Source organism: Lycorma delicatula, chromosome 13 (genome assembly GCF_047948215.1).
Source record: "Lycorma delicatula isolate Av1 chromosome 13, ASM4794821v1, whole genome shotgun sequence".
NCBI classification, from domain to species: Eukaryota; Metazoa; Arthropoda; class Insecta; order Hemiptera; family Fulgoridae; genus Lycorma; species Lycorma delicatula.
The window spans coordinates 54,236,767-54,253,440 of record NC_134467.1 but is presented as its reverse complement, the minus strand read 5'-3'; the positions used below and the strand labels follow the sequence as shown (position 1 = coordinate 54,253,440).

General features: G+C 28.6%; 1 protein-coding gene across 10 annotated transcripts in view; it reads left to right on the top strand.

The window, feature by feature from the left end:
* Pfrx (6-phosphofructo-2-kinase/fructose-2,6-biphosphatase) overlaps positions 1–16,674 on the top strand; it is a 181,204-nt gene that overhangs the window by 71,842 nt on the left and 92,688 nt on the right. For all 10 annotated transcript variants that reach the window (XM_075380859.1, XM_075380854.1, XM_075380851.1 and 7 more), the window contains exons 3-4: positions 3,736–3,896; positions 9,269–9,403. In XM_075380859.1, the coding sequence (XP_075236974.1) occupies positions 3,736–3,896; positions 9,269–9,403 (296 nt within the window). The remainder of the gene's footprint in view (positions 1–3,735; positions 3,897–9,268; positions 9,404–16,674) is intronic.

Genomic DNA, 16,674 nt, shown 5'->3' with positions numbered 1-16,674 from the left:
AGAAACGACCCGTGCTTTGGTGGTAAACAAACTACCGATTACGGTGTTAATGGCTGCGAACATGCTAGGGACTGAAAGACTTACAGTATTGGTAATCGGCAAAAGTAAAACTCCGTGTTTTTTGCGAAGAGTTCAATCTCTAGAGGTAGCCTACACGTTTAACAAAAGTACGGATAGCTACCGTAATTTTTACAGTGCGGGTACAAAAGCTGGACAAACAGATTACCGGACAAAAAAGAAAACTGTACCTTTTATTGATAATTGTACGGCACATCCTCAAGACATTAATTCTGAATTAAATAACGTAAAAATTCGTATTCCTCCCACCAAACTTAACTTCAATTATACAACCGATGGATCAGAGGGCAATTAAAAATCTTAAATTGCACTACCGAAAAAGAATCCTGAAAAAAATTGTAGAGAACAACAAGATTGTCCCTGTTAATATTATTGACCCCTCACAGTGCGTTTCTGAATTATCAAAAGTATAGACGGATGATGATATTCCGTTGTTTTTTAAAACCGGTTTCAGTACTATCACGACAGTCTGGAATGAAGAAGAGGATATGAGACTAGTACAGTTAAAAAGTCGCTGGAATTTTCTCCAAACGACTAGAAATGCCAGTAACGAAGTTACACTGGAAGATTTGATCGCTGACAATGAATAGGTTACGGTTTCTGATTTTTCGGACGATGACAACATACTTCATAGTGTTAGTAAGTCTTCTGAACCGGTAGAAGAAGACGATGATGGCAAAAATTGCAAAGACCAGTAGGAGGAAAGAAGACCTACCGACGACGAGGTTTTACAGTCGTTTAAAACAATTAGGCTTGGACTACAGCTTAAGGATGAAGTACCTGACAGTATTTTTGAATATTTAAATAAACGTGAAACCTTTTTTGAACCTAGTACCTTATTCAAACACAGAAAACAACAGAAAATTACCCGCTTTTTCAAGTAATAAATTAATACCGTATTAAAAATTATATACTGTAAAGATTACCCGTCAACATCTATCAAAAACTAAAGAATGCATTAGGATTAATATTTTTTAATCGGTTTAAAAAAGTTGGCGTTTTTATTTTTTGTGTTGTCGTTATGAAAAAATTACACGCTAGAAATAAAAATTCAGATCGTTAACCTACAACCGAGTACAACAAGCTATTAAGTATAGCTTGCCGGCCTCCGTGGCGCGAGTGTCTCAGCCTTTCATCTGGAGGATCAGGGTTCAAATTCCGGTCAGACATGGCATTTTTACACGTACTACAAATAATTTATTTCATCCTCTGAAACAATACCTAACTGTAGACCTGGAGGTTAAAAAAAAAGTATAGCCTACATCCATTCTAAGTACGAAGGTAAGTTCTTACTCGAGATACTGCTGAGATACGTACTTTTTATACGGTAAATATAATGTATTAGATTAATATGTAACGCATGACGTAAAAAAATACAGTCACTTTTTTTTTTTTTTCAATGTTGCTATTAAGAAAAATAAGTACATAATTTTAGTTCATCGTAAAACAGGATAAACAAAAAAAATTGTAAAAAAAAATAGATGGAATTCTTGTTACATCTGTGTGACGAAAACCTTTATTTAGCAAATTTCTTCCCGGGATTTCAGTTTTTTTATATAGAGGTTCGACTGTATTTTAAATTTCACACATTCTTTTGTAATGTGTTTGTCGCTTGCAAAATTGAACAAAAAATTCTTTAGAACTACAATAAGAAATTTTTAAGTAACGCAGTCTCATCTGTTATATATGTCTCGATTGTATTAACGTTTGTGTTTTTCCTCGAGTGAAAATGAAAGAAACTAGGGTATTCAATTTAACCCACCGGGTTGGTCTAGTGGTGAACGCGTCTTCCCAAATTATCTGATTAGGAAGTCGAGAGATCCAGCGTTCAAGTCCTAGTAAAGCCAGCTATTTTTACACGGACTTGAATACTAGATCGTGGATACCGGTGTTCTTTGGTGGTCGGGTTTCAATTAACCACACATCTCAGGTATGGTCGAACTGAGAATGTACAAGACTACACTTCATTCACACTCATACATATCATACTCATTCATCCTCTGAAGTATTATCTAAACGGTAGTTACCGGAGGCTAAACAGGAAAAAGAAAGGAAAGGGTATTCAATTTATGATGTTGATCTTTATCTTCACCTCGTGAAAGATATATTGATTCAGGGGTTTATTGTGATCGATGATTAAAATTTAATATTCATGTCTGTTTTGCTTATTAACGACGCCGATACGATGTTGAAATTTGTTATGCGGTCTTTAAAATATCTCCATGACATGCTTGGGATTATTTTCTTACATTTTTGTGTAATCGGGAATAAATCTTGAGTGTGCTGTCCCCGGTACAGAGTCCTTTTTCATTTCGACAGGATATTGTAGATTGAAACTGTAGAATAAATGTTTATTTTATAAGATACAAATTTATTTTGTTATCTGTGTGTTCTCTTTATATCTGCAAAGCATACTTTCAGTGCTTGAGGTACGTGTGCTGTGTTTTATTTGTGTTATTTCTTAATAAAATTTTAAAATGCTATTATCGATTCTTCTGACCTTTATTAATTTTAAAATTTTGTACTTATCATTCACGTCAACTTATTAAATTAAACTTCCTTCTTTTTTCAAACCGAGATCGGTCAGTCGTTATAATCAATTCTGTGATTAATGAAATAAAAACAAATTTAATACTGTAATCGATGAAGTTTACATATTTTATATGTTTAACTCCTTTAAAAACATTTATCAATCTGCTTGCTCGTGATCAAGTAGTTAATTGTTAATTTTATTTTGTTTTGTATTTTATTTACATCTTGATATAATTATATTTACTTTATTACTTTTTTCTGAATTTGGTTTATTCTATTCTTATTCGTTTTATAATAATCTTGGATAGTTATTTTATAAAATAGTGTGAAATGATTTAAAGGATAGTAATATCGTTGTATGTTTATTACAATTTTATGATATTGATATTAGTTCTGTTTACTTATACGTTTACTCCATTCTTGCAGTAATTAACCGCACCAGTTATTCTGTTTACTCTATGTGCGCAGTTTATTGTTATATGTAGCATTTGAAGAAAAAACTGTGTATTTACCTGCTGCTTCTGTCGAGAAATAAATAAACAACCGTGAACAGCCGTAAAGAGTATGAATTTCCTGATATTTAAAAAATGTTTAATTTTTTTAATTTGTTGCATTTTAAATTTAGTTATCTTGTAACGGTATACTATGAGTTCAATCGCGATAAGAAAATATAGAAAACGTATATTAAATTTTTTTAGCATCGATAAACTTAAAAATTTATCTATGAGTATAAATTATCTGGTTTTGAACTACTGTTTTTTTTTTTTGTTAAGAGATAAAATTTACATTTTATTAATGTAGAAAAATCCTTGTAACTTAATTTTTAATGTTAAGTATAGATTTATTATTTATTTTCCTAATATGAATGTTGCAATCTGTTCAACTGATTGCAATCAACTCCTCCGTGGCCAGATGAAATGAGAAGGACCTGTATGACTTGTAAATTAGGTATAATCTTATATACAGACTCAGGTCAATCGTTCCTGAGATGTGTGGTTAATTATATCCCGACCGCTGAACTACTAATATAAATTAACTGTACATTTAAATTAGCATGCGTTATTATTTCTTTGCTTTTTTTAATAACTTTTTTCATTTCATTTATTTCTTTTTTTGTCATTTTAGTTTTTAATTTAGGAGAGTACAGACGTCATGCTACGACAGCGTATAAGAGTCATGAATTTTTTAGACAAGATAATAAAGAAGCAATGGTGATCAGGACCCAGTGTGCTATCGATGCTTTGCATGATGTGTGTTCGTGGCTGGAGTCAGGAGGGGAAGTGGCAGTAAGTTATATTATTAATAAAGATTATTAAAATTACAGCGTATTCATTCCATAGTTATCATTATGATTTTGTTTCTAAACTATAATTGATTTACAATTAGGTCATTATTTTAGGTCTATATTAGTTTTTTTTAAATCGTATTTATAATGTGTTATGTGCTGCATTACTTGAGTGAGGAATTTTTCGTTTCTGTACTTCAAAGACCGCTTAAGATAATGTATTCAATTTTAATTTATTTTATGAATTGGAGGGAGAAGAAATATTATCTGAGTATTCCTTTGTGGCCTGCTCAGATTTTAGTGGGGAAAGATAATTCTGTAAGGAGAGATTTTTTTTTTTTTAATGAAGAATTTATTGAAACAGTTTAATTGAAGTCGGTTAGTTACATTTAAATAAAAATGTTACAAAGCAGATAAAGGTTTAAATGTTGCACAAAATGAAATAATTTCTCAAGTAAATTGTACGATTATAATAAAGCAATGTGTAAATGATAATTAAGTTTCATTTTGTATGCTAATGTATAATACACAAATAGGCAATATTACAGAATTATACATTATTTATACACACTTATCTGTGTTTTTAGAATAATGACTAAAATCAGTTTTTTGAAATCTAGAAGTGTAATATACATTATTTACAGATTAAATAACCCGGTTTAAGTAAAATGTAGGTTTAGGTTAAGGTTAGGTTAGGTAACTGACGGTTCCATGTGCTTAACTTTGTATGATGCCAATATAACCTAACATTCACTTTGCTCGCTAACCTCATCTAATTAACTTTAAATATTAAGTTGGCCAATTGTTACGCCGAGTATAGTTGCATACCAGTTATTTAGTCTGAAAACAATGTATATTACATTTTTGTTTAATAACAAAATTTTTGGTGAGGGTACTATGTTACTAATGAGGAATGTATCTCAGGTGAAAGACATTTCTGAGGAATAGTTTCAGTTGTAATGAATAACTTAGGTCCTGGATAAGTTATATTCCAAATTTCACCAAAATTGAAGGCGAGTCCCTAATTGTATATAATTACCATGGCTGTAAACAAGCCTAATCATCATGAGCAATATTACCAATAGTAATTATCGTTACAATACCACCAAAACAAAGTAATGCAGAATATCTTTCATAATTTCAACATGTAACACAAAAGAAAAATATAACAAAAAGTGAATTTATTTAAAATTTAATTCAAAACACGTAGTCTCTATGCTTTGTAGAACAATAAACAGCATTTAAATAGGTAACTAGTAATGTATCTAGAATTAAATCCAACAATATTCACATAACATCTCTTTCTTCTTACTGAAGTAACCGATCCTTTAAATTTTGTTTAAACAAAATTATACATCCAATACTATACTTTGATCTGGACTTGATTGACACTAAGTATGAACATTTTCAGTGCTTTATATTATTATCCTTCAAATAATGAAATTTTCTACCATTAATACTTTTATTTTTTTTAGATTATTTATATGATTTTCTCAAGATAAATTAGCATCGATAGTTAAAATCAAATACTTAACATAATTATTCCGCTTTTATATCTTACAACCCGAGTACGAATTCCTGTTCACATTGCTGTTTAACTGAACTTTATTGTTTAATGAGACACAGTTATTAAGCTGCTATCTTAATCTGTCCAAATCTCCTTCATCATTTTGTCTGCTTTTTAACCTGTATCATCAATAAAAAAATTTCATTGTTATTCAAACTGAAGTTTCATTTATGATATTTTACGATAGGTTTATTATATTTTAGTCGATCAGATCATGATATTTTTGTTATTACTGACAGGTGACTGACATGTCATGTGATCTGATGATTTTAAAATGTCTGTTAAGGAATAATGCCATTCATTACAAGCAGTTTATGGTTGTTGCTGTCTATAAGTTCTTTGAATGAATTAACTTATCTAGATCCTGTGATTCTTAATCTATGTTTCCTAAAACCGAAAAAATGTTTCAGGTCTGTTAATTAATTAATGGGCTAATTAATTAAAAAAATAATTTTTGGTCATTTATTAATTTTTATTTACCTTGCACCATTTTTGTAATCCTTTTTCTACATGTAAATTAAAAATGATTAATTGTTCCATCAGTTCATCAGTAAAAATAGCTTATGCATTAGGAATGTTTTTTTTTATCAAGTAGCTCATTGAATTAATGCGTATTTATGTTTTTAAAATATAATAATGATTGTGCTTGAATGAATGCTTTACTCTTTGCTATGCTCTGATAAAATTATATTAAAGTTTATGAATGATTTAGGATTTTTTTTTACTTTTTGATTAAATAAGTAATTGTGATTTTTCATACTCTGACCATTTTATTCATAAAAAAAATTTCTGAGTGTCTATTTTATTTGCCCCCTGTGAGATTAATATGTTTAAGTCTTAAAGATTTGATCTCTTCTTAGTTTACTTTATATTAATTGCGGTTGTTGTATCTTTCAATACTTTTACTATGACGATTATATCATTTATTTAATCTATTGACATAAATTTTTTTTCATGAATTTGAACGATGAAAATCGTAGATAAATCTACAATTAGTAGAGTAAATTTTTACTCTACTAGTAAATTTTAGTAAATTTTTTTTTTAATTTGAAAAATGTTTACTGATCAGAGCCCTCAAAATAGCAGGTTTGATTGAACTTAACCCTGTTCTTGGATTAATACAAATAATCTAACTCTAAGAATATCTATTCAAATAAGCAATAAAATTGTACCGTTAGATTACAAAATTATATTCATCATACAGATGTGTTACAGTAACTTTTTTTCTGTTTGAAATGATCATTTTTATATAAAATTCTTTCATAAAAATATATTTAAAATTTATGTGCAAAAACGAACACCAGATGTTGGAAAAATAAATATAATCTGAGACAATATTTTAAAAAGAAATACAAAAAGTATCAAAAATGGAATAATTTTGGGGGACTGATTATTAAAAATATTTACAAAGATTAATAATTATTGTGATGTTGTAAAATTACATATTATTGAATAAATCAGTCAAGAAACAATCGCAAAAACGGAGACGATGGAAAAAAGTGAGGTAAATAAATAAAACACTTTATAACCGTAATCAGTTAGATTAGATGTGAACAGATAGTCTAATATTTTCTGTAATTTTCAAACAACATGGAAAGTGCAATAGGTGTAAAGTGTAAGTAAAAAAAACTTATGTGAGATAATTTTTAATGGCCATATTTATGATAAATGTTAATTTTATTTACAACAAGATCAATTTTGAAGGAAATAAACCTACAAAATACCATCTAGTCACTCGCTCATAATACTCTGATACTGTCGCTAGTCGCTCACATTTCTTTAAACAAGAAATGGGCGAGTTCAGTCTAATCTTGTGGCTACAAAATAAACACACTATTGTGCTTGTATATTAAAAACACATATCATCTGATGAATCAGTCATTTATAATCTTTCATTTGCTAAGATGGGAATATGATCTAAATTATCAAATAAATAAAAAATAATAAATTTCATAATGTTCTAACGACTTAAAAATAAAATATCAATATTTTTTAAATTAATAAAATGTATTTTATTATTGTGTGCAAGAAATAGTGCTTACCTTTCTTACATTAAAAAGGTAGTGAAATCTTTAAAAAAAATTCATTCTGTGAAGAAAATATTCCTATTAGTATTTTGGTATTATATTGATTTAGTCTTATCTAGTACGACCTAGATTGTTGTTGATTGTCTATTTAATGTATTCTATTCTTTGTATTCATCTATTACAGAGTTAACTAAAAGGTCCTATAACTCTTGAACTCTTGGAACTTTCCAAAAATTAGCATTTTGGAAATTGAAGGGTGGGAAGTTAGGTAAATTCAAATGGCAAAAGTTACATTGAATGAACTACTTATGATGTAGTTTACTCATGTATATAGTTTTTTTAATAAAAAAAAAAAATATATATATATATATATATAGTTTTTTTAATTAAAAAAAAATATATATATATATATATATATCGAAGATTTTGTTGTTTCAAACAACAGATTTAGAGAATAATTTTATTTCAAAGCCTGAATCGATAAACATTAATGCAGATACAGTATTTTATATGTGGAATTTTTTAATTTATCCTATGTGAACTAAATAGATTGTTATGTGCGATTTAAGTATATTTCAATCAATTAAGTGGCGTAGGAGATGTTACAGCTTTTCCAGTGTTAATAAATCAGCAGTAAATCAAATACCTTCATTCGTTGTCTCTCTCTGTAGTTTTTTTGCAATAAACAACAATAAACTGCAGCATTTTATTGTTCTTTCATTTTAATTGTTTCACAGATGATTTTTCTCTCTGTAAGATTGTTTATATATTATATTTTTTTATTATTGTGCAGCTTATAGGATTTAATGTAATGACTTGAAGGATTTCATTTACAGCAAGTACAGATAAATATACAATATTTACTTTACACATTAAATTTTAACTTTGTTAAAAGCATCTCTCATTTTTAATGTAATATTTTTAAACATGATACCGGAATGCATATTTCTGCCGATAAATAAATATAAGAAGAAAAATTTGTTTAAACATTCTCTACTTACTGATGTCAAGTTTTAATTTAAATTAAAAAGTCAGCGATGTATTAAGTAAATTTGGAAAAGGCAAAAACATCTTTACTAGTTTCTTTATATCTTCTTGTGAGAGGATAGGAGACCTATTTTTTGTGATAGGTACTTCAACCATAGTCTTATTGTTAACTGTTGTACAGTGGATGGGAAAGAGCTCCTGAGTTTGTCTACAGGCAGCCCCCTCCAGATATCAAGGATGCTTGGTGTTTCAGATCCTGGCATCCTTAACATAGATATTTTAATGGAGGTTGGACCTATACTTATAGGGTCATGTGGTTGGTAATGGTGGAAATGGGGTGGGTGTTAAGAAAGGATGATCTATTCTAATAGGTAGTTCAGTGTTTAACCGAGACCAAAATAAAATTAAGGTTTATTAAATTGAATGATATTTAATAATCATATTTATAGTCAAGAAAAATGCACACTATAAAAGTCTATTCTTTGAACAAACTTTACGTAGACACCACCATATAGTTTTATTTATTTTCAAATTTGTCTTGTCAAAGTAATTCTGCAAATAAATAAATCTAAATCTACTTCCTTAGTAGTTAGTGTGGTAAAGAAGAATTTGTAGATCAGTTTGAAAAATGAGGATTTCAGTTTACCAGAAATGTATGCCTCCTGTTGACATTCGGCCAGCAATTTAAAAGTTCTACACGTTAAATAACATTTTCTTATTACCGATATAATTTTAAAAGTAACTGGCTCTTTTTGATGTTACAATAATTCCTTAATTGTTCATATTTTTCAGGTATTTGATGCTACAAATTCAACACTGGAGAGACGTCGAATGATACATGATATTGTTGTTACAAAAATGGGATTTAAATTGTTCTTTGTTGAATCTGTTTGCGATGACCCACAAATAATCGAACAGAATATTATGGTAATTATTATCTTTTTATATAATTATTTAATAAATTGTGTAACAGATCGTGCATTGTCTTATAAAATTAAATCGTTCATAAAATAAATCCGAATCAAAATTTCACTTTTGTATTTCATAAGGAGGAGATGGTTTGTGTAGCGCTTATTTTGAAAATAAATTTTGTGTGTTATATTGTGTACAAATTGAACAGAGTATTTTTTAGGTCTTGAAAACCTAATGGATGCATTGCTCCTATAAACTGCCTTCAAGTTGTCGTCCCCCTGCCGTGAATATATTAACAAGCGTTTTAAAAATGGCACAAAACTTAAAATGAGGAGTAACAAACATTCACGGGTTAATTTTATTACTCCGTTGATCTGATGGCAATACTGTATTCAATGTTAGCTGTTGTAGCAGGTGAAATAACTTTTTGTACAGCAGTACCATTTCAGTATCTGTTTCTTTGTGTTTGTGTCAGCTGTGTGATTTTCCAATAATTAGCATGTGATTATTGTAGAGTTATTTTACATATAATTCCTTCATCTACATTAAAGAAGAGTTTCAGTTGAAATTTACCCAGTCTGTAATTCCCAACCAGTGAAAAATTTCATGTTCAGTACATAAATTTCATTTAATTGTAAGTTTACAAAATCAAAGTCAAATCAGATCACAACTGATATAATATTTGACCATTTTTTAAGCAGGTTTAACATATAACAACAAGCTTCATCAGTAATTTTTAATGAAGTAGGTAAGTAAAAGAAGTCCCCGGAAACATATTTCTCTGCATTTAGAAAATGATTAGTTTTTATTATTTTTTCATTCCCTTTGTTATATTAGTAAAACATGACCTCCCTCACTTATATTTTTGTGTTTCTCTAAGTACTGGATCTCAAATCAAAAAATAATAAAACTACGATTAAAAATCTATATTTATGGGTTTTTGTTTTTTCTCATACATCAGTAGTGATGAAGGCAAAATCAAGAAATCTAGTGTGTAGCTTTTATAATAGGAAAGATAATTTTATTATATTTTTTAAATTTAGTAAGTCTGTTTTTTATGAGGGAATTGGACAAAGAAGATTTTTATTTGCTTCAAAAAACTATAGCACTTTTATTATTATAAAATAATAAAAGATATTTAAAACAAAGGTTTTATAAAATTCTCTCATCCCTTAAAACTTCAGTCGTATAAAGAAATAAATATTTTATTCTGATCGGTACATATTAATATATTATATAGATCACAATAGGAATATATACAATTAATTATAAGAAAAAAATAAGTGTGATAAAGCCCTTATTAATTATTTAAAATATAAACACAAAGTAATATTAAGGTAAATACATTAAATGTATGAAGATATTAAGTATAAAAAAATAACTACAAAGTATTTGTCGATTCTGTAGGCTTATTAAAAATTATTTTGAGTACATACATATGTATATGTTGTTGGTGAGTTGAAAAATCAGGCTTATTGTAAAGAGCCTGGAAAATTGCCATTTGTTAAGAAATTATAAATATAATTAAACAAACTAACCTCTGCTCACCAGTCAAGATTAGCAAACGAAGCAAGTGTAGATTAACTTTGGCTAGATTATATTTATAATTTATAATTATAAGCAATAATGCACATATCAAACCGATTAGAAATTCCTAGATAATTTTCCATTTTGCCAGGCGCATTGCAAAATGTCAGCACTTAATTTAATTATAATGTAATTTATCTACAAATAGTAATTTTCTGGGCTCTTTACAATAAGCCTGATTTTTCAATTCACCTATGACCTGTATGTCATTAAATGTAGGTGCAGAAAATTCAGATTTTTCTTTTTAAGTGTTTAATTGATATTATTTAAAAAATCCAACAAAGTAAATTGATTTTATAAAAACACTTTTTAATTATATTTTTAATAAATCGGTGGAAAAATTTTCTTTTAAGTGATAAAATAGTTTATTAAAAATAGTAAAAGATGCATTTTTTCTTATAAGCTTAAGTATTGTGTTGAGTTATACAAAAACAGTTCTATTGTCTGGTTTGGCAGTCATGCTTGGTTTTTTTTTTATAGGAATAACTGACTATTCTCTTTAACAAAGATTACACATTCACAAATATAAATACAAGTGAATATATTTAATTTTATAAATATCAGTCGATACAATTCATATCTATGGGCACCAAACAGTGATTTATACTATTTTTATATCAAGAAAATTATTCTGACATTTTGAAGGAGCCCAAGAGATGACATACATCAGATTGGAATGTACGAGGGCTATCTAAAGTAGACTGCTGGATAGTTTCTCTTCTTAAGGGTGGCAAACCTGTCGTTGATGGCCATGCTAGTAATGTACTCATTGCATTATTGTCTGTAAGTTGTCGCGTTTCACTATCTTTGATTACGTGTGAGTTATTATGTTATAAAATGAATAGGAAAATCAGTGTTACCATCAACTGTGAAACATGTGGAGTCATATGTTTTTTAAATCATCAAAACGTTACACCGGCTGAAATTCATAAGCAGTTGGTTGCTGTGTAAGGTGATAATGTAATAAATGAAAGAAACGTCCAAAAATGGTGTGGAAGGTTTAGAAATAACAGAATTAATATGCATGATGAAACAGTTGTGGAGGCCCTCAATAATCATGTTTTGATGATGAAATCAGAAAAGATCGTCGCTCAACGATTTCCAACTTAGCCCTTCTTTTCCCTGATCTTTCATGAGCTGTTATCGATCGCATTGTTCACGACCATTTAGGATTCAGAAAGGTTTGTGCATGTCAGTTGCCGCACATCTTAACGGAATGTAACAAAAAAATCCCAATAAGATCTGCTTTGGGATTTTTGATGCGCTATACAGAAAAAGATGATGAGTTCCTTAATTCGTTTGTTACCGGTGATGAAACGTGGATTTCATATTACAAGCCAGAGAGAAAACGGCAGTCAAGTGATTGACATCATCCTCAATCACCGACCAGACCAATAAAGGTCAAGTCACAGCCATTTGGACACAAACTGATGGCCACAGTCTTTTGGGATTGGTTTGGCATATTGCTGATTAATTTCATGCCGCATGAAATGAATATAAATGCAGAAGCCTACTGTGAAACTCTATGTAAGTTATGGCGCGCCACTCAAAGTTGGCAATGTGGGCGTCATCCTGCTGCACAATAATGTAGATCCACATGTTGCAGGTCCGACTCGTGATTTACTGAGAACATTTGAATGGGTAATTTACGATCACTCACCATATAATCCAGACTTAGCTCCTTCTGATTATCATCTGTTTGGGAAATTGAAATAATTTTTAAGCGGTAAGCAATTCACGAGTGACGATGAACTTAAAAATGCTATTAATCAGTGGCTAAATGGACTGGCGTCAGAAGAATACAACGAGGGCATATTGAAGCTGGTGTATCAATACAATAAACATCTTAATTCTTGTGGCAATTATATAGAGAAGTAGTATAAGTTATGTAGTGTAAGAGAAATAAAAAATATTTATAAAGTTTTCAGAATAAATTTTTTTACAATGGAACAGTTTTTACTGTAGAAATAAGCTCTTGTACATAAGCATAATACATATTTAATAATGATAGCAGGCTTAGCATTTTATTAGGATGCTTTAAAGTAGGTCAGTACTGTATGATTTTATTGCAAATGAAATTGGTTTGATCATCTTAAGAATACTTGTCATCTAATATAAGATCCAGAAATTTCCAAAATATCAACAAATTATTATTGTTAATATTTATGGGAATTCCATCCAAGAGATCAACAATGTCATGTCTATCTGAGAAGCACAGTGGAACAATTTTATCTGTATTTAAATTTTGATGATTACAATCTATTCAGTGAATAATTTTTTTGAACTGCTATTATAGAATTATCAATTCCTTTTAAATTATATACAGTTGTATTATCTACAAAGCAGTACAATGAATGGTGCTACATTTTGAGGCAGGACATTAATAATCAGGGACAGAGAAAAGCCAGGGACAGAGAACACTTCCTATGGCATTCAGTGTTTTACATCTTATAGTGAGGGCCTAAATTTTACATTTGTATTCTTATAAAAAGATTTCAACTACTGTTTACTGCCAGTAAGCTATGCCAAACCCTTAAAACTTTTAACATTTTCAAAATTTTTGTTTTTACAACCTATTGATTTGAAATTAATTTTTTTTTCTAATTATAAGCGCTATTTGATGTTAACTGCTTTCAACATTGTCAGCATTCAATAGAAATAAATAAAGATTTTTTCACATTTTTTTGTAGAGAATTTTAAAATTTTATGAATCATTATAAAGCAGTTTAAAGATTATGTTTCTGTTAATAAGCAAATAAGTAAAGTGATTAATGAGAAGCTATAACACCAATAATAACTTTTAATTTTGTTTAAGTTGAAATTTAGATAAATTACATTTTAAGAGCGAAAAGAAAGCCTTTTAGGCTATAAGATGTTTCAGCATCAAAGTGCCAGATTTTTTACTTGTGTTTTTTTAAAAGTTTAATCACACCTTATATGCTGTGTTAATAAAATTAAATAGGATTTTTGTGTTGAGGTGTGTATTGTGTTTGATTTGATTTAAAATATTTTTTCAGTGAATTTAATCTTTTTTTTTTTTCATTTGATTGATTTTTGTCTACATACACATACGGTTTATTGTGTGTCTTGGTTGACTTATTTCTGCTGATGAAACGATAAATGGAATGATCAATCTAACGATAATTTTTATATTTATTATTGTCGTTTACCTGCGGCTGAACATGAAAATTGGTTGGTGGTACATATCATTAAATTTAATTTTTTGAAGGCACGAATTGCATTTAAGTTTATTTGCAAGTTTAATATTCACTTTTTATTTACATTAACTTACTCTAAATAGATTTTTAATGATTTTTCATTGTTCCTTTTATATTAACTGCTATGATAATTCTTATAGTTTGTCTAACCGATTGTGATTAGTGTCTTGTCAAGTTGAATCCTTAATTTATTTTTCTGAGGGATATCTTTTTTGATCTTTTGTTAAAGAATGATGTATCATTTAATTTTAATTATTTTTGCGTGCTACCGAACATGAATTTATCATACTGTATTGTAACATCTTTTGTTTTTTTTTGCAGCACTATTAGCGCATCGGTTATGTTTATTACGTACAATCCCCCTTCATTTGTATAAAAAAAGTTAATACAGATTTCATTTATTTTAAAGAACTGCATGAATTATTTATATTCAATGTGCTGTAGTCTGATAATAGTTTATTATAAGTAATAAATGCGTATTGATGTTAATATATTAAAATAAAAGAATATAAAATTATACTCTCGCTATGATTGGCTACATGTAATAATCCACAGAGAGAAATTATTACTCAAATTTTTCTACAAATCTGTATTCCTTATTCATGTGTGCAACATGCGTGTAAATTTTAGGGCAATCCCTGGAGATTAGTTCAACAAATAAATATGATTTTTTTTTTTTTTTTATAAAAATTTAGTTTAATCACTGTTGAACAGGTATAAGTTAATTTATGAACAAAGTATTACTCACTGTTTTTTGCACCTCAGAAACCGATGATACTTAATTTTAATGCTTTTCAAAGTGAATTCTGATTGATATCAATCTCTTGGAAAATATAGATCAAATGTGTTTAATATACCAAGTATAAATTTTTTTTTTTTAATGAGCTTTTATTAATTTTCTTCAGTAAAAATGTCTCAGTATCTCGAGATATGGGAAATATAGTTATAAAATTTTTATCATTAATTGTTTTTATAATATCCGTGAAGTATATTTTGAATTTTTTTAAAGAATCGATTTCAAATAGGAACTCTCTTCTGTTACAGAAAGAAGTTTTTTTATGATTACTAAGAAAATTTAGTAAAAGATTACTCAGGACAAAAATTTAAGCAAATAAAATTTGAAACATTTCGAATGTTCAACAAGATATCCTCTGGGGATTAAAGCTGATAGGGCAGGACCACAATTTTATCAGTAAGAGTTATAAACCATTCCAGTAAGTTAAATTTATTAAAAATTATCCTTATGATTCGTGAATAGTTGTGATTTGCATTTATGTCATTGCGTCCGTCTAGCTTTTAAAATAAATCGATGAAAAATCAAGAAATTTGTTATGTTTCATATACTTTCAACAAACATTTACTATAAATAATTTCATGTACTAACCAGCCCAGATATAGATTATGTTGATCCCTCCCACTCAATCACTCTGTCTCTCTCTCTCTCTCTCTCTCTCTCTCTATATATATATATATATATATATATACAAAATATAATATATTTGGATATATTGGTCCTGGTATTTGGTATCCAGGTGTTCCTAGTATTCTGGTATTCAGGTATATAGTGGGTATATTCTAAGAATATATATATATATATATATATGTGTGTATGTATGTATGTGTGTGTGTGTGTGTGTGTGTGTGTGTGTGTGTGTGTGTGTGTGTGTGTGTGTGTGTGTGTGTGTGTGTGTGTGTGTGAGACACACACACAGACATGTTATTTCCAGGAACAGTTTAACCCTCGGCTATGAAATTTGATAGCTTGTGTATTAAGAGAAAGTAGGCTCTTAAATTTACCAATGTTTGTGTTGTAAACTGTGTACATGTTTGAATGAATTGATATTTGAGGATTAATAATGTTTAGTAAATCGTAATTTGTGGTTTAATTATGTTTGCGATTTGAATTCTGTTTAGTAAAATAAGTATTTTAGTGTGTTTGCATATGTGCATGTGAGTATATATTTTATATACACCAATAATATTCGACTACAGTTGTCACTTTATTAGAATGATTCTATTTGCAAAATTTAAGTTCTGTAATTTTAAGAAAAACAATTTAAAAAAATATTTTTATGTAGTATTTTAAAATCTAAAACTGTTTTTATTGTATAGTAATCGCCTGTAATTTCTAATTCATTTTGATCTATGAAGCATGTGTTTTAAATTATTTAGCTAAATAAATTGAACTTATCGAGTGAAATTGATTTTATAAGTTTTCAGTTGTTTTTATTTTTTCTTCTAATAATTAATAATAGTGAAGATATGGTGATTGAGAGAAGTGAGAAGTCACCAAAGTACTATAGTAATTTTGTAATTGCATAATTTCTATTATAAATAGTTGTGAAATGTTGCACTATGTTTGTGGTATATCTATTAGTTATTTATTAAAGAGGTTTAATTGAAAAAGTCTATTTCTTGCATTATTTTACCATAATTGACTGTTGAAGCTATTAAATAAAATTTTTCCCCATGAAACTGTGA